This window comes from Chiroxiphia lanceolata, chromosome 5 (assembly GCF_009829145.1).
Source record: "Chiroxiphia lanceolata isolate bChiLan1 chromosome 5, bChiLan1.pri, whole genome shotgun sequence".
In the NCBI taxonomy this organism is placed as follows: domain Eukaryota; kingdom Metazoa; phylum Chordata; class Aves; order Passeriformes; family Pipridae; genus Chiroxiphia; species Chiroxiphia lanceolata.
This window is the reverse complement of record NC_045641.1, coordinates 47,428,023-47,449,412: the sequence shown is the minus strand read 5'-3', so window position 1 is coordinate 47,449,412 and position 21,390 is coordinate 47,428,023. Positions and strand designations below refer to the sequence as shown.

Here is a 21,390-nt window from a genome sequence, read left to right as displayed (position 1 = left end):
CAGAAAATGTATCCTAGGGAAAGGATTTCACTAGATTTTAAATAGCTAAAAATTAGATGCACAATTTTTTAAAAAAAATGTAATCTATACCAGGAGCCTGTGTTCATAAAATCAGTTCTTTCTTCAAAATTATATTTAATAGCCAGCCATTCTGAGAAATGCTTCCTATTGGTGAAACGCTGCGTTCTCTATATGTGTTACCTCAATAAAGAATTAAACAATCGTACTATATGTGGTAGTATACTAAGTCATCCTAGGTTGCAGCTGGTGATGGGAGCTGGTTGCAGTGCTCCCAGCAGCACCACTTGTACAGAAGACTGCACAGACCACGAGAGAATAGAAATGAATGTGGGTGTTTGTTCTCTTAATTTCAACGGTATCCTAGAGGTGCAAAACAAGGACAGAGATTGCTGAAGAAAGGCGGTCTTTTTCTGCAGCCTCGAGTAGTTATCCCATAAATAACATATATAATAGACATTAAACATACATTAAAAATGTTTACTGCATGGTTATTTCACTGCTTATGGAGGAGAGCAGATACCATTAAATCAAATCTGATTTTATTATTAATCCAATTGCTTCCTTTCCATTTTTCTTTGGGCTTTTTGCCTTATTCATTGGTCAGCAGTTTTTGCCCATTCTTTTGCTGTCATTTTTCCCTGTCACCTCTGCAGTGGTCGTCTGGATGAGGTGGGAATGTGGTTGCAAGTGCAGATGAGATTGCTGATCTGGGTGGTGGGTGATGGGTGGTAAAGAAATGAAGGGGACCTAGAGCAAAGCTGCAAGGGAAAAGGAATTTGGGGTCAGTTGAGCTGAAAATAAGATGTGAAGAGAGAGAGAGGGAGAAGGTTGACAGAGGAGAGAGAAGGAAGTTGAATTTGTAAAGAAGAAAGCAGAAAAGTTATCCGAACAGCCAGAAGAGACAGATAAAATTATCTACTCTAGTTATCAAAAAACCTTGTGATGTCACCTATTGATATCCTTCAAATACTTGCCTTTTAATTTTATCGTAAAATGTTATCCTTCCATTAGCTATTTCTCATCTGATTATTATAATGACCCATTTTCTGGTCTTCCTGTAGATTGGAATGTTCGGTAGTTCCAGTTCTATCTGAAGTTATTTGTTAATGACTGTGTGTTCCAGAGATGAAGCATGGAGCAATGAATTCAGCATGACCCTGAGCAGCACTTGTTTGCAGCAGCGGAGCTGTGGGACATCTGGGAAGCAGCTCTAAGCAGGAAGGGCATGCCAAGGTGGTGGTGGGAAAATCTGTGTGTTGAAGCATTCCACTATGCTTCAAACTCCTCCATCCCACAGCCTACCAGCATCTCGGTTTTGAATTGGAGCTTCTGTGTCAGTCTCCAGAAAGCTCTACTGGCAGAGATCTGTTGTCTAGAAATTTCAGGGTGCTACCAAGTGCACTGTGCTCTGCTCCCTCCACAATATGGATTTTCATATCCCAAGCAGTTCTGAAGAGCCAGTACATTCAGTGTTTTCTTTTCACCCAGAGGGTGGTTGAGCACTGGAACAGGCTCCCCAGGTAAGTGGTCACAGCACCAAGCCTGACAGAGTTCAAGAAGCGTTTGGACAACACTCTCAGGCAAATGGTGTGGATCTTGGGGTTTTCTGCACGGGGCCAGGAGCTAGACTCAGTGATCCTGATGGGACCCTTCCAACTCAGCAGATTCTGATTCTATGATTTTAAAATGTTTTGTTAACTTTATGTATAATTCTAAATCTTCAAGGGTGAAGAATCTGGAGAATTTTTCCCTGTCCATCCATGCCACACTTTGATAGGAAAAGCCTGGCTGCACCACTCTTGTGCTGGTTCTGTCCTCTGGGCTCACAGCCAGGGAGGGCACCCAGCTCCTGGGGGCTCAGTGGGAACATCAGTGCTTGGTAAATTCCTTGCAATCGGTGTTCATTCACAAAGAGTCACTGGACCAAGTTTAGGGTGAACTACAGAATGAGTTCCTGAAAATGAAGAAATTTTATTTGTGATACAGAAACATAACGTTTCAAAAGCATATCTTAAATTTAAGACAGTCATTTGCTTACAATTCTGTTCAGAAATTTGGTTTACTTATGTGGTTGAGTATCTGTGAGAAATCTGAGAAGAAAATAGAGACACAACACATAAATGTAAATATTTTGATTCAAAGGTTCATATTACAATAGAAACAACTTTAAATGTCAGGATTCTTAAACTGAGAAAAGGCTTACAGTTTTCTGCATCCAGATCTGGGTTACAAATACAGGAAAAATTAAAAAACCTGCATAAATGAGATGTATGCTTGAATAGTAGAGTTTCTAAAACTATAGTTAATTAGCAGTGACTAAATTTAGGCTTACTAATTTGAAAAGCTAAAAGTGTATTTAATTCTCTAGTACAACTCAGAAATGAATTTTAAGTCTACGTCAGTCATGTGAAAATACCTTATATTAGAAAACATAGCACATACGTAGGTTACATTATCATCTAATTGTCCATAATAAGAGGTTTTTTTCTCTTTTCTTGGTATTCATATAAATTTACTCTTCTGATTCATTATTAATCATAGTTCATGTGGTGATTTGGCATAAAATGTTCATGACAGGATTTCTTATGTTATAGTGAGTTAATGTGATCTGTGCTGTAGTGCACATTTGTGACAAGATGATATAGAAACTTATTTGCTTTCACAATAATGCCTCTGGCTATTATACCTAACACTATAAATTAAGAGATACATATAAACTAATGTCTTTTTTGCTCTAGCAAAACTTGTCATTCCAGACAAATGTGCATTTTCTTGGCATTATTTCTGATCTGAAGGGTGATTATTTAACGTTATAGTAACATTTGTAAAATAGGATTAAAATAGAGTATGATCTTTGTAATGCATAAATGGGCTGAGTCAGTTATATAAGTTTTAATTGAAGAAATGTGAAAGTGATTTATTTTGAAAGTACAGATCACGTGAGAGAATATAATGAGCTCTGAGTATATCACTGAACAGCAGTACGGGGGGAATAATATGGGCAGGAGGAGTAGAGCTACTGGATATTTGATTGATTATCAGTCAACAACAGAACACATAAAAAGGACAGTGATATATGAATGTTGTGCATAGTAGCAAAAGGAGTGTGTATAAAAACTTGTAGATTTCTGTCCCCTAGTGTGGTTCCCTTTATGTTTCAACTGGGATAATGTGCATATACATTGGATTCTTTATGTCCACTTAAAACAAATTAGGAGCAGAAGATAAATTTCTTGGTTAGAAGAGTTTTGCAAAATTGCATGTATGTTATGATAAATGACTTGCAAAAGGTAGTAAAATTGTTTATAATGATGAATTATTTTCATAAATCAATGAGGACAGAATAAGAGATAGAAAAGTGACAATTTAGGTTAAATATTAACAGAAAACATAATTCAAGAATCAGAATGGTTAATCATTGGGTTAAGGATATTTGTAGTCACAGAATCATTTAGGTAGGAAAAGACCTCTCAAATGGTCGAGTCCAACCATTAAGTTAGCATTACTAAGGTAAGCTAGCACTGCTGAGATATTTGCTAAATCACAATATTTAGAATTATAAAAAGGCATGACTAGAGATTGGGGAGATTCATGAAAACATTCAGAGTGGTTTGGGAATAATTATAGATGTGGTTTAGGGCCTCTGACTTCTTGCAACATGGTACTGCTGTTAGCTGAACCCACAGGTTTGCTAAGTCATTTTGGTTTCATGCAGGTCCAAAGATCCCCTCATGTAAAATTTTTGCAAAATAAGGACTTGCTGGTGTTCTGCTGCTGATGGGAAAAGTGGGGGCTGGAATCCTTGGACCTGTCTTTCCTTTTGACTTTATTGCGTGTGTTGAATGGGCTTAAGGTAAAGAAAAGCAATATTTGAGCTGTGGAGATGAAATTTATCCTCCCATTGAAGAGAACCTTCCTTTTTCAGGAACTTTTGGTTAGACTGAAATAAAAAGGAGAAAGAGTGGAGGTGAAGAAAACATACTGCACTACCCTATATGAGGAGTCAGTCCTGTGCAGCTCTTCTCACTGAAAAAATTCAAATAGAATTTATAGCAAGAAAGCCTTTCCCATGACAACCCATTCACTACTGGGTTTTACCAGAATGCTTCATTAATAATGGATCTGCCCAAACTGTGGAATTTAAAAAGATACACACATCTATATTCTTTTTAATTTATAAAATAACTTTATGGACAAAAAGTTGGAGATGACCAAAGCTTTACTGGTTTTCACTGCTAATATGAAGTTCAGTTTATTTTATTTTTTTTTTAACTGTAGTACAAAATCAGCCTCCTGTTTGGAGAGAGCTCTTCAGTACAGCTTGCTTTGTTCTAATTTGGTTATGTACAAAAATGTTTCTTCCTTAAGCCAGACTAATGTTGAATGTTTAATGAAGGAAGCTGCCTAAGAAGATATGTATGATCTGAACAGCCTTGTGGTTTCAATTTTATCTCAAATCATGCAGACAATAATCTTTTCTGTTCGAATTTGTCGTGTTTCTCAGAACCACATGGGAAGAACTCACTTAAGCTATTGACGGATGAATATTTTTGCCACTTTATTTGTATCCTTTTGTAACCCCACTTTTTGATGGTGTTCTTTCCTGCTCTTACCTCAAGGCATAAAAGAAAAAGATATTTTGAGAAATGCTTTTGCTATCCCCTTGCTGCCCCTGGCAGAGTTAATCCAGCCATCCTGCTGTGCTTATAGAGCCTGTTCTTTCCCACCCACGGTGCTTCCTCCTCACAGATTAAGAGTCAAAGTACAAGATGATGCCGGCGCTGCCTGTGATGTATGAGTCTCCTCTGCCATGGTGGTCGTTGCCTTCTTTTAAGATAGTAGCATTGATACCATTGTGACAGCATTAAGGCTATAAATGAAGTAAGGATATAAGGAAGAACTAATAGCTTTTTTGAAGCCGTATCATGTATTTGGAAAATGTACAAGATTTGGGGTTCAGAATCTGACAGGCAACATCACAATCCAAACTGAATGTGGATTAGTCAAAATTGTTCTTAATTTATTTAAAGTTTGCTGATCAATCAGACTACCTGAAAGAAAACAATAGATTACTGTAGCTGAAGTTGAGATGAATTGGTGGCTTTTATGTATGTAGCAGCTTCTTCCGTTTTGTGTTAAAGGATGAGATTGATGAAGGTGGAGAGGAGTGTGAAACCTGGGGAGAGGAGCTGGTATTTAATTCAATAATTGTTTAATGAGAAAAGATTACTAACCATTATAGCATAAAACAACTGGAAAAATAATTTGATGGAGGATCTTTTATTTATTATTTTTATGCTAAAGTTGTATAAATCATAACCTATACGGAGGTTATCTGTCATTCAAAGTTTATTCTTTTAGGGAGTGTCCTTGCTGAAAGGAAAGTGATGTACTTGATCAGCTGGCTGTTACTGCAGTGCAGGTAGAGCGATAATTGAGGACCCTCTTCACATCAGAGATGTAGGTGCATATTTCCTGTAAATTAATGAAATTAAGATCTTGATAGTGGTGACATCCCTGGACAGCATAACACCTGGTACCCAAAAATAGAGTCAATGCTGCCTATTACCAGCACATCACAATATGTATTTTCCTCCAGTGTCCCAAATACCATCAAAGACTGGTACGGCCAAGCCTAAGCAACCACTTTGCAGTAGAGTGAATTCACACTGATTACTGGTAAGACAGGAGCAGTTATGATAAGAAAAACATTTTTCATTGAATGGTTACCCCTTCTCTGACAGATTCATTCCAGTCTTCAAGGAGAAAATGGCAGACACCTGACAGACAAACTAGAAAACTAAATTTAGTGACTGCTGAATACTTAAAAATATAGGCTCATAGACCATGATTTCTGTTAAAGCGTTTGCTTTAGGGTTCTTTACAGATTTATTTTTTTATGCTAGCTGCCCTCTTCTTTTGGGTGATCCATTGTGAAAGAAACTGCAGACTCACTGTGGTGAATCGTATTTGGCTTGCACCGCTGTAAGCACAAGCAGCTGTTGAAATGAAATTTCCACCCCTCCCTCTTTCCCCTATCCTTGGTTGTACTTTCCTGCCTGTTTACTTGTGCCAGTGTTAGCATCTCTGTGGTCAAGGAAGAAAGGAGATGAGGAGCTGGTCATATGGAGAACTGCTCCCTACCTCCCTCCCAGGTCTGTTTTTAAGGTGGTTGTGATTCCTGGAGTGAGATCCTTGTGAGGTTGCTCTACTGCAGCTGCTCCTACTCTGCAGCCCAGCACCCCTCCTGTTGGACCACACCCTGGTATTTATTTCTGCAGATCTTTCTTCTAAGGAAGCAGTTCCATGCCATGAGACTTACGAGACAATTCACCTGTATTTTGGCAGTGAATTGGGATGGGATGGCCTTAGGCATCATGCTGTCGGTTCATACTGGTAGATTATTATTATTACCAGTGATGGTTCCTGTATCAAAGCCTACAAACACTTTCCACGTTTTTGTAATTATGATACTTTTACAACTCTTCCTCTTAAAAAGTGGGTAAATATTCATGTTAGCAATAGAACAATAATGCATTATCAAGTTTATAACTCTGAAATATATACTGCTATCGGGAATAAGTGGATTTTGGATTGCTGTATGTGATGTCCTGTATGAACTGCTCCATAGCATGCTGGAGCATGTCCAGAGGAGGGCACAAACCTGGTGAAGGTTCTGGAGCACAAGTCTGATGAGGAGAACCTGAGGGAGTTAGGGTTTTTTATGCTGGAGTAGAGGAGGCTCAGTGGAGACCTCCTCACTCTCTAAAACCACCTGAAAGGAGGTTGTAGCCAGGTGAGGGTTGATCTCTTCTCCCAAGTTACAAGTGACAGGATGAGAGGAAATGGCCTCAAGTTGTGCCAGGGGAGGTTTAGTTTGGATATCAGGAAAAATTTCTTCACCAAGGGGGTTGTCAATATTGGAATAGGCAGCCCAGGGAAGTGGTGGGGTCATTATTCCTGAAGGTATTTAAAAGATGTGTAGATGTGGCATTTAGAGACATGGTCTAGTTTTAGTTTTATAGTTGGACTCGGTGATCTTTTCAACTTAAATGATTTCTGTGATTCTGTGGTTCTGAGATAGCACATCCTGAATGAAGCTATAGGTAGCCTCTGTGCATAGATCTGGCTTGAGCTAGATATTCAAGAGTGGAATTGATGCTTTTAATGTGAATGTTTTAGAACACAGAAAAAGAGTTTTACTAAACTGAAGTAACTGTAATGCAAAAGTAATTAGGTCTTTGTGCATACTTTTGGTAACTTGCAAATATTCTAGGAAAATAAGTGTGTTCTGAATATCATTTCTTAACAATATTTGTTCTGATCACTGACCCAGGTGCTTCTGTCCAGTGTTTGGCTTTTCTTTCTGTATGTTGAAGACAGTTTTTCTGCAGTCATTGTGTATCTAAAAGATGTTGATGATTTAAAAAAAAAAAAAAAACAAAACCACAGAGGGAATTTCATTAACTTCTAGTATTGGAAAGAATTAACACCGTCTTAGGTTTTTCACTATTTTTACTGCAATTTTTGTCAGACTATATAATTGTATGATATAGAGGCAAACAATTTACTTTCATTGTAATATATTAATATCTTTATAATTAACTGATACTATTCCCATATTACAGAGCTCACCTTTTCATGACAGCATTGGTTATAACTGTGAGCTAGAGTAATTTGCATTTTTACTCTAAGCGCTGAATGGCTGTTTACTTTTTCTTATATTATGAAAACACTCATTGCTGTATGTTATTAGAAAGCTTAAAAAAAAAAAAGCTATTTATTTAGTAGACGAATGTCCCATTCATTAAATGGGCTTAAATGTTTGGGGTTTTTTTTCCTTTTGCTTGGAATTAAGTCTGTGATGAAATTGAATCAAAATCAGAAAAAAGGATCCATTTTAGAGGTGTTAAAATTTTCTATGGAGATTTGTGTTTTATCTTTTATTTCTCATTGTACAAAGTGTATTTCATGCTTGTGTACAGATTAATGTTCTTTGCTGATAATTGCCTATTAAAAATAGATAAATAAATAATTAGCTCATTACAGAATGTGTTGTAGTACTAGTAACTTTAATTATAATTCATCTGCTGTGTAAGTAGTCCTGCAAAATATTGTGGGATAACATATTGGTATTGCAATTGCTCTCTCGTGGTGCTATATGATTAACATTGAAGACCTCAAGGAGTAATAGTACTGCAGGTCTCTGTGACCACACCTTCTCCAAATCTGATCTAAACCAGGAACTGGACCTGTCGTTAGCTCAACACACAAATGGAAATGGAAGTCCCCAGTGGAGGGAACAGTCTATCCTTTAGGACTCAATCTTGGGAATGTATTCCACCTTTCAAACTGTTCAGTATTTTTTCTATTTAATGCCTGTGAAAACAGAAGGAGTGTTTTCACTTAATGTACAGATCTGCTCAGTGCTTGCCATTTTTCACATAAACAATGTTTTTAGACTTGTCTCTTAGAATAATCATTATTGTAACAAAGTTGGTGTTTGTATGTATAATAGATGTTTAGGATTTCTGATTCATGGGGTTTGGAGCCTGGTGTGATAAAAATGCACATATGTAACATTTGTCATTACATCTGAGGCTTGTAAAATGATCGAACCGTGATTTAGTTTTTAAAAGGCCGTGGATTTAACTTCCTCTTAATTAAAAAATTGTTTTTAAAAACCAGTTCAGTGTGCAGCCTGAGACACATCCTCAGGAGGCAAAGTGACTAGCTCTCAGTTTTGGCCAGGTCTTGTTTCATTGCATTTTACTTATTTTTATTAATGAAGTATTAAATTGATATTTTTCAACTGAAATATTAATGGTTATTGATTACAAGCACAAAATTACAGTTAATTTTTTTATCTTTATTGGAGCTAAAAGTACTAGCACCTGATATTTTCAGTCAGCCCAGCTAGTTGTTAAACTGATGAAAATTTGGAAAACATTTTAATGACAAAAATGGCTTGGTAGTGCCAAAGTCTGTCCTGAGAACTTCTGCAAAAAATAACGAATTCTTACTTCCCTCAGTCTGACCTGGGGTGGCAATGGCTGAGCAACACTGTAACACCACTTTACTTGGAGAAAACTCTTGGCCTTTGCTTTCTCAGTACCCTTAAATGGAAATCTGCATCCAAATTATTTATTTATTTAAGTGGTGGGTGACCAAATAAACATCAGTTCCTCATGATAATGTATAGAATTGGGAATTATAAGACAGCCATCTGCTTTTGTGAAATGCTGTCACCAAGACAACTGCATTGTTTCCTGATGGGTAATTAATTCCAGAGTAGTATTATGAATATTTCTTATCCTTATGATATAAAATAATTATTATATGCATAAGTCTCTTAAAAGTCTCTTCATAGGCATAATAAACAATTACTTCCCCTGAAGTTGTGGACACCAGAGAAGTTGCAGCAAGCCTCTGACCTTTGGGATGTTTTGGAGCTTCTCTGTTCCCATGTGATGAGAAAGAGCATAAAGTATCCCTATGTGAAAAATGCAATAGAAATTTAACATGGTTTCACTGGATTTGGCTGTGTCTGGTATTGGTAAGCCACTGGGCATTCAATATCGTAGAATCATAGAGTGGTTTGTGTTGGAAGGGACCTTAAAGATTGTCTAGTTCCAACTCCCCTGCCATGGAAGGGACACGGTCTGCTAGGCAAGGTTGCATGAAGCCCCATCCAACCCAGTCTTCAAGACTTCCAGAGATGGGGCATCCACAACTTCTCTGGGCAACCTGTTCCAGTGCCTCATCACCCTCACAGTAAAGAATTTTTTCTTAATATCTAATCTAAATGTTTCCTCTTTCAGTGTAAGTATCACAACTGACTGGGATATATTTAATTTTCAAAATATGCTGATCATTACATCATGTAATCTTGGTCAGTATGTGGGATATAGGGTTTTTTTCGCCTTTTTCAGTTGTTTCGTGGGCTTTGTTTGTGTGTTTAACTGTTAACGCTGCATTAGTGTTTTAGCAGTTCTGTGGGTAGGATTTGTAAAGTTTGGAACAGTTGTTGATGCTGAGAATTTATACAGCAAGTTTGTCTAGTCCTTTTCCAAGTTTTTGGTTAAATCAGTCATGATGATCAGTTGAATTGTACTGGCTGGTGTGGGCTCACTTGGTGGGTATTCTGGGCCCTGCCATGTTTTAGGATTAGCCCTGTGGGTCAGCACTGTGGCAGGAAAGAGGTAGTAAATGTATCCTCCACTTGCAATTCCAGATACCTTGGAGTTTATTCCAATATGACCAGCAGTAAAATGGTTAAGAAAAATTAATTTAGCTAGGGTTTTGGGCCATTTACTTGTAGAAATAGGAAGATCCCACTTTGTTGGCTTGCATTTACCATTTTTTTCTCAAATTTTAAAGTGTCTGATGCTAGACCAGAGAATCACTAGTAGTGTTCTTATCACTCTCTAGTTTTGCACTTTGTGGCTGTGTGTTCAGTAGTGCTTAATAGTGTGTTCCTAGCGTTCAGTTGCTGTTACACATGTAGTCCAGACCACTTGTGCTATTATAGTACTAATTTTAGCCCGTACAGTAATGTTTCAGATTCTTCCAAAAGAAAAGGAATTGATGTCCTGAATTTCTGTAATCTTTATAATACTCTTAAAGAAAGGTAGAATAATTATAAAAATACAGTATTGGATATTGGATATTATTATTTAATTAGAAGAAAAGATCAGGCAGAAGAATGTTGCAGAAATAATACTCATTTTTAGATGGAATAACTTGTTAATTCCAGCATCTGCACATACACAGTCATCAGGGAGTTATTGGGCTACATGTATTTTTTGAAACATCTGTCAACTAAGCCAGAAATCTAAATGCAAAGTGTTACATTGGTTGTGTTTGTGGATTTCTTACATTTCCTAGTGGAATTTCATTTTGTATGCTAATCATTACAGAGTATGGAGGTAAAAATAAGATTAAATTTGTGTGCATTTATCAGTTCTCTGAAAAAACGACTTGCCCCGTTCTCCTTTAATTGTGTTACAGCATCAAATATAATCAAATATATGAGATTAAGTTGTATCATTTTTGTCTCGGGTATCCTGCTGTCAGTGTGGAAAGAAGTATGTCATGTACATGCCTTTTTTTTTTTTCTTTTGTCCCAGTAAGGAAATAACAGGCCGTGGATGGCCTTAAGGTACTCTGAACAGTTTCATGCCACGTTGCTGATTCCTACAGCAACACTGCAAAACTCGTTTCTTTGTTGTATACTAAGTAGCCTACAGTCCATTTGACAAAATGCTTTACTGCATAGCTCTTAGGTGTATTGTATTGACTGTCCCTATTCTGTGTTACTGCGTTGTGTTACCTGGTATATACAAATTATTCATGGGAAGCTAACTTGTGGGCTATGTAAGTTCAAGGCTTTTAATGGTTACCTAGAACACGGCATTAGCGTATTTCTAAGGTATTGCTTTAGGCAGCTGTACCATTCCACGCTGTTGACCTAAATTTGTGATATTGGACATTTTTGATAAATATTGTCAAAGATAATCCATCACAGAACAAGTTTCCAGAGTTTTAAGATGTTTGTTAAACTCTTTTAACTCAAATATAGAAGTGTTTCACAAAACAGTATTTTACATTTGTAAGTTAAGTAACAGGTTTTCCAAGTAAAAAAATTGCTAGGGAGTCATTTCCAGAAGAATACAACTGTCTTCAGTTAGTGGACTATGTGCTCCAGACGAGACTGTGATGCAGCTGCCTGTTGACTGAGGACCATATGTTTCTGTAGGTTGCATCATTAAATCCCTCTCACTTCAGATTTGGGGTGACCACCGTTATACTGGAAAAACAAAAGGTGGAGTAAGCTTAGCAGTGCATATGGTGTTCAAAGATCTGTTTTACTTTCAAATTGAGCACGGTTTTTGAAATAATTTAGTCATTTAGACCTGTCTACTGATCTCTTATGACTCATGTCCTTTTCTCTCCTGTTCTTCAACAGCTCTGTGAAGTCAAAGAGAATTGCTTTGTGTGGTTTGATATAGCTAATAAGACAGTCAGAGTGCTGAGGACCTTGAAACAACCCAAGAACTGTAGCTTGGCTTAAAAATCTCTGGATAAATGATCTTGTTGATGGGGAAGCATTATGAAAGAAGCAAGTTCACTGAAGTGCATTACTTGAGTAATGCTTAAAGCAGCTGTAGTTCATGCACGTGTTTCATATGGTTAAATATGGAGATAAACTGTGCACCCTTCTGTTTAACACTCAATGTAAACTGAATACATAACTAAGTCTCCTGCATGCCTCAGGCATTTCTGTGTGTGCTGCATTATCTCAGCTTCGCTCGTACTTCTCTAGATTTAGACTGAAAGAGTATCACATAACAGGGTGGTTTGTGGGATTCTGCAGCTTGGGTCTGCTGCTGAGCTGCAGGGTCTGCAACACCCCTGTAAGCTGCCTCTCGGAGGAAGGCCTCCATCTTCTTCATGTCATAGCCCATCACTTTGTAGATGTGGGTAAACAAGAAGGTACTGATGTTTAGCAGAATCAAACAGCACAAAGACCTCTAAAAGAGGAAATGTGGACAAATTCACGTGCCCATGGATTGACAGGATAATGGATGCATAGAGATGGATACTAGAATAAAATGACAGTGTGTTGTGAGATACTGGATCTAAGAGATGTAGTAGGCAAGGTGCTGGGATTTGGGTTTTGTTTGTTCTTGTGAATGGTAGCTCTTAGTGCTGCTGCTTAAGCTGAAGTAGTTGTTCACTTAAGATACAGCATTTTCAGGGGTTTTTTTGGGACTATTACTTTTTCTAGGTTGAGCGAGAACTTCCTCTCGACTGAAGAGTGTTGACACACAGTGGTCCTAAATATAGTGGGAAGTACTGTTTTCTGAGAGGGAATGGAGGCAGCTCTGGTGTATAAAACCATATATACAGTCTGGAAGTTACGTAAGGACACTTCTGTTTGCAGAGCAGAGGCTTGCTGCTACAATTAGGGCTACTTTACACTCTTTACACTACAGCCATTGTAGCCATTAAAAAATAGCATTGAAATATGATTTTTTTTTCCCCCACTAATGTGTAAAGTTTCCAACTCACTGCTTCTCTTTTCCCTGTTTTCCTGAGAGCGATGATGGTTTTGTATGTGGCAGGGACACAGAGAAATACAATGGGGAATAGCTGCAGAAAATTTGGAACAACTTTTTTGGCAGCATTCTTGGAGTTTGGACAAGCATGAGATATTTGAACATATCCACTGGTGGACATGTTTGTGTGCAATATGTTTTTTTCATTGTGTCTGATAAAAGTAATAGAACTTCAGGACAAAGTTTGTCCATCCTGTGTTTCTTACACAAGGATGATTCTCCACCATAATGCAAACTGCATGTGATGTTTGGAGATTACCTGTGAAAGGCATAATGAATAGATTTAGAAGTGAAAACATTTATCCATTATATGATTTCTTTTTTCCCTTCTGTCCCCCTCTAAGCATTCCTTTCTCTCTTCCTCATCCATCCGATGAAACACTTTAATCCTCATCACTCACTGTTTGCCTGCACTTCTACATTTCCTTCTCCAGTCTCCTTGTCCCATTTCCTTTTTTTTCTTCCTACTCTGCTGCCTTCTCTTAGTTTCATTTTTGTTTCCTCTTTACTCATTTTTCAGTCTATTTTTTTCAGTCTTCCACATCTCTACCTGCTCTAGTTTCTTCCTTCATTTTACAGAGTTTTTTCTCTGTTTGATCTCACCTCTCATTTTCTCTGCTGATTGTTTGCCTCACACTCTCTGTCTGCTCAGCCTGTCTAGAGGATTAACTTGTTAAGACGTTTAAAGAGAAAATGACTTCACTCTGAATGGATCTTTATTTAACGATATAACGATATAACGATATAACGATTTATATAACGATTCTTTATTTAACGATTGCCATGTGTTTTTTTAATGAGATATTTTTGATATTATTTCAGGTCTTAAAAATTAGCTTGATTGGCCACCGGAAGCGCGTTCTGGCATCTTTGGGAGACAGGCTTCACGAAGATCCTCCTCAGAAACCACCTCGGTCAATAACCCTCAGGGTAGGTCCTCATGAAAATTTGTTTGCATTTCTCAACAAGTCAGTAAGCATTTCATAACATTCACATGAAAATAATGGCTGCTTTTAGTGGGGTTCAATTTACCTCACTTCAGAGGTGTACAGTATGGACATCTTAGGCTGACCTGCTCAGTCACATCTCCCCATATAGCCAGAAGAGATAAACTGACATTTTTACAGGGTGATTCATCTGACCTGTTTCAAATGTCTGCCTTAGGATAAATAGTATCTTAGAAGTACCAGCTTATCTTTGCTCAGGAAACTAGCTCAGAACCAGGTGTGTACAAGCTGCACATCTACATTTGCCCACAGGAATCCCTGCACAACCCAGTGGATCGATACTGCTGAAGGAGAGTTGCCATTTTCCTTTTATGTTTTTGAAGGCTTGCACTTACTTTTCAGACATATGCTTTTGGCTGTCTTTAAGGAGAACCTCTTGAAATTGTTGATATAAATGCCGTTAAGATGTTTCTGTATATCCAAAGTTTCATCATGTTTTTAATTTTCATTTGTATTCCCTCTTTCAGAAGTGTTGTTGCGATATCCCTGGGGTTTTTCCACACTTGACCACATTTAATCTCCTCTCATTACACCACCTTCACTCAGTTTCTCCAATCCAGTGCCTTTGCTTACTTGCTGTCTGCTACTCTTATCAAGTTGTGGTCTGATGACCAATTCCTACTGCGTTCTCTCCAAGGGAGTTCATAGCAACACTTTTTATTTTGATATTTTAGGTCACACCTTTTGCATTTGATTGGATCTGATTATTTTTATGAGGCAGCATTTCTGACTGAAATCTCATTTAGGATTAAATTTAAAAATGTCAGCAAGTGTCAGTGCTCCCAAGTTAAATTTTCTGGTGTAAAGAAAAATACAGAAAGACAGAATGAGGGCTTATTTTCAAGTGCATTTAAAATTTCTGTGACCAGCCGATTTTCACCCTGCTTATTCTCAGATGCCCCATACAGGCATTTTAGATCCCACCCCTTAATTCAACCTATTCCTAATGCCATATTGAAAAAGGTCTGACAAGTCTATAATGTGCTTTAAGGCACATTGCACATACAGGTAAATGTTTTTCTTGTACTTTATTTTTTATGTATTATATGAATGATTCCTGATGCATGACAGGTGTTAAAACACTCCAAGGAAAGAGAAATATATCGAAAGGCACACTTTTTTCTCAGTGCCTTCAGTACTCTGAACTGGAGAATCTATTCCTCTTCAGCGGGTGGGAAAGTTTCCACGGCCCACATTCTTGGTCAGGACTCTATATTCTCAGTTAATTCTGAAGAGAAAACTGGATGTCCTCCATCTGTAGTCAAAGTGATAAAAAGTATCTGCTGCGCCACAGCTAAAGCTACTGATGCGGGCCAGTGCTAAATGTCATTTATCACCTCTTGGTACTAGAGACTTCACAGAGAATCCTAAAGAGGAGGACATGCATTTGGAATAAAGGGTTTTTTCCATCAACTGCTTCCATGCCATTTTACACAAAAGAAAGACATAGCGTTTAGTTTGTACTCTGCAATAATTTGTAGTTTGAAAACTGATTTAAATAAACTGTCTGCTGCTGCTAGAAGATTGATTTATTTAGAATCATAGAATGGTTTGGATTGGAAGGGATCTTAAAGATCATGTGGTTTCAACCCTCTTTACCATGGGCAGGGACACTTTCCACTAGATCAGGCTGCTCTAGATCAGTAGGAAAGGTAGTTTGTTATTTAAAGAGTCTACTTTTAAGGTCTCAAGCTCAACTTAAGCAATGCTAATGCTTCATTTTTTTGGACTGTTTTTTGTATTAGCCTTTAAAATATTTCAAAGGAAAAGGTTAAATATTGAGGAAAAGCAAAAAAGCATTAAAAATATCTACAAAATCTGTTATTCTCACAATAATTGTGTACTAAGGAAAAGTTATTTTGATTCAAAGTTATATATTCAGAAGTATAGCAATTGCTGGATCTCAGTTTACCTGTGTAATCTTGTCCTTCTTTGAGTGCATGGTAATCTTTAATTACAGAAGCAGTTTCCATATTATTCATGGAAGCCTGTCTGCACCCAGTCAGCACTGGAGACTGGAATTTAAACTGAAGGACCATCAATTTAGGCAGAAAATTTGGAAAAGTGTTACAATAGTAATGATAGTATAACACAAGAATTAATTCATTAGAGAGAATTCCAGTTTTTGGGAACTGGTTAGACAAACATCTGTGGGACATGAGGTATTCCCAGGCAGCTTGAGGAAGGATCTCTTAAGCTCCCTTCCAGTCCTAACCTTTGTGTTTCCAGGTTTATGTGACTGACAGGACTGACAGGTGGGGATGAAACAGATTTTGAAAGTGAAATGTATATGGTCAGACATCCCTTCAGGTCATATATCCTTGCATTCACAGCCAAGTAGAAACATGGTATGAATACCAGGTGACTAACAGTATCATGGTACTGAGGCTATGGTAGCACCTGCAAGGGTGTCCATACTTGGTCTGCAGGTTTGTTAAGGAGATGAGAAGGTGGGTATGGAGTGAGGATGAGGAATGAAGGAAGAATGGGAGAGAGGCTCATGATTAAAGGAATAGCTGTACCTATGAAAATACAGATTTAAACCTGCTTTTGCCACAAAAGCCTTGGATAATGCTTGTTAAGTTATTTAGTTAATTGCCTCATAAACAGTCGCTAATTGTATGTTACCAACATTCTGCATATTTGACTGGAGTCTGGTTTATACTAGTGCTGAGCACACAGTGCTACAAATTACATCAACAAAGCAGCAGATTTTGGAATACCAGCACTTGGAAAATCAGGAATAAACATTCTAATTGGTCATCCAAGGTGATTGATACTTTTTAAACTTTGTGTGTCTCACGTCACCCACACTAAAGTGGTGATTATAAAATGCCAGAAGTCACAGGGCATGGTGAAAATTAATTGATTGACATTTGTAAAGCAGTTATGAGCATCATGAATATGACAGTATTAATCATCCTATCTTTAGAGCAGGATGTGAATAAAGTTTAGGAAAGGGGTTTGGGGCCATGAAATGAGGTGAGAATAAGACACTGACTACACAATAACTAATGATAACACAGTGCTGAGTATATGACAATATGCTGCACAGTTGAGGATCCATCTGTGCTGTGAAGGACGACTGTGAGAAAATAGCATAAAATCATATAATTACATACTGTTCCAGAATGCAAAGGCATGATAATTCTTGTATTTCTTGACTTGGTATTTCTTGTCTGCATTGCCTTGCCAGCAATCTTCCAATATAGATCTCAGAGTGAACTTCCTCTTTACATGCAATTTGATAAAATATGAAAGGCTCGATGAGACCTGGAATCTACATGTTCATTGCACGGTCATCTGTCTCTTTGATGCACTGACAGCCCTATCAGTCTGATGACAGTGTGTGAATCGTGATTTGGAGCAGAGAGGGGTTACCTACCTATCTGAAGCAGCAGGTAGCAGTCAGTAAAGAGGATCTTGTTTGGTGCCCCTGTACTCAGGTTATTTTCAGGGCAGAGGTGTGTGCACCATCTTGTCAGGCCCAGAGAGGGTAGGTTTTAGAGACTATGCCCCACCAAACCTGAGCCTGTGCAGACTACAGCTTTTCAGAAGCTTGTAACTGGGCCGACTGTAGGTGGAATTTTGTGAAGGAGGGAAAAGACTATTCCTAAGAGGAAAACACTCTTTTCTTTGCCCTGGGAAATGTCAAGTGCTTGTCTCAAATCATAGGAAAGCTAGAGAATTTTAAAAAAAAATCCAAGGTAATTAAAAATTGCTTAACTGTATTTCCCTATATTTTTTCTTTTTGGTTGACTAGAGCCGAAACAAAAAATACTCATCCATTACTGTGATTGCAAGGAATAATGTCATATAGACTCCTACACTTCAAATGTTAACATCAGGTGTTACTATGCCTTGAATCCCTTTCCTTTCCATTTGGAAGAGATTATTACTCTCTGATTTCTTACACCAGCTCTTATTTCTTAACAGCATGGAGTAAAGTATCTTGATGCTTTTCAGAACTGGACTTGCTTCAACCTAATCATGCATGAATCATCCAATTTAATTTTCTCTTTAAATAAAAAGGCAGAACTTTTTACCCTCCATGCACACTGGTGCAGGTTTTTGCTTCCTCTAATATTTTCAGGTTCCTTCTTGTTGCTAAGTATTGAAATAGAGTATTACAGCAACAGGTGATTTAGAGAAAGTCTGCACTGTGCAAACATGCTCCTGGGTACATTCTGCCTCCAAAGAGCTTACTATCAGAGAAATCTCTTGTGTCAGATAAATTGAGCCCAGTAACCTACATCATGAGAGGGGAACGTTTTCCCATTCGGTTGCTATGGCATTGTTTTACTGCCCACACTGGGATGGTACAGATGCAGACTGTCTGGCCAGTAGGCTGTAGGTCTCTACTCCTTCTGATGGACCTCCAAGAGTGTTGAACAGTAGAGCTGGGCACTGATGTTTGTAGTTGGTGTTTGAACAAGTGATGTGATGTGCATGAGAATAAGTGTTTCCAAACATATGAACGGTGGCTACAAATGAGCAGTGTGGTAGCAGATTCTGGTAAAATGGATGATCAGGAGGACCCCTTTATCTGTTTATTGGATAGAGTTTATATATCAATTGAGTATGGTATTTGTACACTGACTGATACAAGGTTCATCACAGATAACAAGAAAAGGCCAGTAAAATATTTGTGCTCTGATGCTTTCATGTGTTCTAGGAATTGTTACTTAGCTTGTGTCTGATATCTGGTACTTCAAGTTAAAATGGATGTTCTGCAAAACCTATAAAAATTGCAACAAAGTGTCTATACTGTGTAAATGGACATGCATTTCTTTTTTTCCAGCAAGAGATGTTGCTAGAGTTCAAATCACTTTCAAATCACTTTCACTGCTCAGAGCGGCTGCTCAGTAGTGAGAATGTATTTCATCTTACAAATAGCTAGTCCTAAATCATGGCTTTATTTGGGCCTTGACAAGAAGTAACTCACTGTTTTATCTCTCCAGCAGTCCTAGAAGGGAGTATATATAACACAAGGAGATTTCGGAGAGGAAGTTTGCCACTAGTTCGTGTAAATAGTGAATTATTTTTCCTTCCACATGGGCTCAGCATGTTAGGTAGCAAATCTCAAAAGTTCATCCACAGTAACCTCTACTGCAGGAATTGTTCCTTATTTTTTTTCGTGTGAACCATTCAAATACACTTTTAAATGTGTGGTTTGAAGTCAGTAATATGCTGTTCTTATACTGCATTTTATTTCTCTGTCCAGGAACCCAGCGGTAACCACACTCCTCCTCAGTTGTCTCCATCACTTAGCCAAAGCACTTTCACTACTGGTGGCTCCCTGGACGTTCCCCACATTATCATGCAGGGCGATGCAAGGAGAAGAAGAAATGAAAACTATTTTGATGATATTCCCCGGTCAAAGCTGGAGAGGCAGATGGCACAGGTAGGACTAAAACAATGCTGTTAAAAGGCTGCGCCTTGCTGCATTTGGTTACAGAACTAACCCTGACCAGAGCAGTGGGTCGTATATGAAGTTTGAATTGTAAGTGACAAAGGTTGACAATTTTTTCAAACTGTCTGTTCCAGCTCTCTGTACTTAAAATAGTGTAAGTTGGCATGTTGGTGTATAATTTCTCCGGAGAGGTTGAGTTTTGGGGGGTTTAGGTGCCTGCAGGCTGAGATGAAGGTGGCTTCTGCGCAGCAGAGCATACAGTCTTCCCCCTGCATTGACTCTGCCTCTTGTTCCTGTAAGAAGGTGCAGATTCCTCAACTTCTGAGCAACCTAGATAAAAATAAGGTGATGTCAGTTCCCTGCCAGAAACTTAGAGGACTTGGAGGGTGGTGATTGCTGCATTTATTAATGGAGACGGTCAGCGTTCTGCAAAACTCTGTGATCTGGAGATATATCTTGAGTGTTTAAAAAAAGATTTAATGGTGCAAAAACTCATTTGAGCATCACAACAGCACTAGACTGAACTGGATGTTAAACTGTTCACGAAAGAAAGCCTAAAATAGTCTCCACCTCTAAATTGTTTTCATCCAATCTCTGAAAGAGTACTGATAATTTTAAATTAAAGTATATATTGACCGGAGTGATACCTTAGAATCATAGAACCATTTAGGATGAAAAAGACCCTTAAGGTCATCAACTCCAACCATTAACCTAGCACTGCCATGTTCACCACTAAACTGTGTCCCCAAGGATCACACCTACATGTTTTTTTAACACCTCCAGGGATGATGATTCCACCACTCCCCTGCACAGATCATTCCAATGCCTGCCACCATTTCAGTGAGGAAGTTTTTCCTAATATCCGATCTAAGGGGCAGAAAATTATGCATGGGCAGCCTGTTGGTGAAAATGCTTTAGAATGAACTCAGCTGGTTTTTGGTGGTACCTATGATGAAAGACAGCCAGGTCTTAATTTGCATGTTGGGAACAGGGCTTTGATTTGCTGTCAGAAGCAGATGGGCAGCCAGGGCAGCTCCTGGAGCGACTCACTCCATGAAGGAGCAGGTTGCTGCATGCTGCCCTGCATGAGGCTTCCCAGCAGTGGCTCTGCCTGCCACAGTCTAAAATAGAGTTTCTGTCCAAAATTCAAGCTCAAAATGGAAACAGCTATGCAAATAATTATGTTATAATGAACAAAAGGCTGCAGTCTGTCAGCTAATTGCATGAACAAGAAGTAATTAAATAAACAAAGAAAACAAGGTGCTGCCATTACCTGGGAACACAGAAACAAATTGAATTCCATTTGTTCAGAGAACGTTTCTAGAGAGGTCAAATTGCATTTGTTTGGGTGGGCCTGTTGCCTTGTCTTTTTTTAATCTCCTAATTTTCTGCTATATAATTTTATTGTACAGAATTAAGGAGAAAGTTACCGAGTGAATGAACTTGTTTCCAAACCAAAGTCTGCTGGGCTTCTATGGCAAGAACAAGGTTGAGCTGAAGTCCAGCAAAGAAAAGCCGAGTTCTTAACATGAAAATATTTCTTTGAAGGTTATGAAATTTAGGTGTTTGAGCATAAAATGCATGCTTGCTCATGGCTGAGTAGACTGGTTCATCTACTTAGTTCATTTTATTACTTCATTCACAAATCCCTATTCTCACTTCCTCTTTTAGTCACTAATATTGAAGACAAAAAAATCAAACAAACCACAACAACACAAAGACCCCATGCTAACAATTCTTTCTGTCTCCATTTTACTCTTTTCTTTTACTGTTTGAGGTCCTGATATTACCAAGAGGTATGACATACTCTCATATATGATACCTGGAG

The 21,390-nt window shown here is 38.1% G+C and overlaps 1 protein-coding gene across 1 annotated transcript in view; it reads left to right on the top strand.

Annotated features, from left to right (window-relative positions):
• Window positions 1-21,390, top strand: part of ANKS1B (ankyrin repeat and sterile alpha motif domain containing 1B) — a 418,757-nt gene that overhangs the window by 353,549 nt on the left and 43,818 nt on the right. Inside the window, 2 exon segments of the mRNA XM_032689488.1 lie at window positions 13,965-14,072; window positions 19,374-19,553. Coding sequence (XP_032545379.1) covers window positions 13,965-14,072; window positions 19,374-19,553 — 288 coding nt within the window.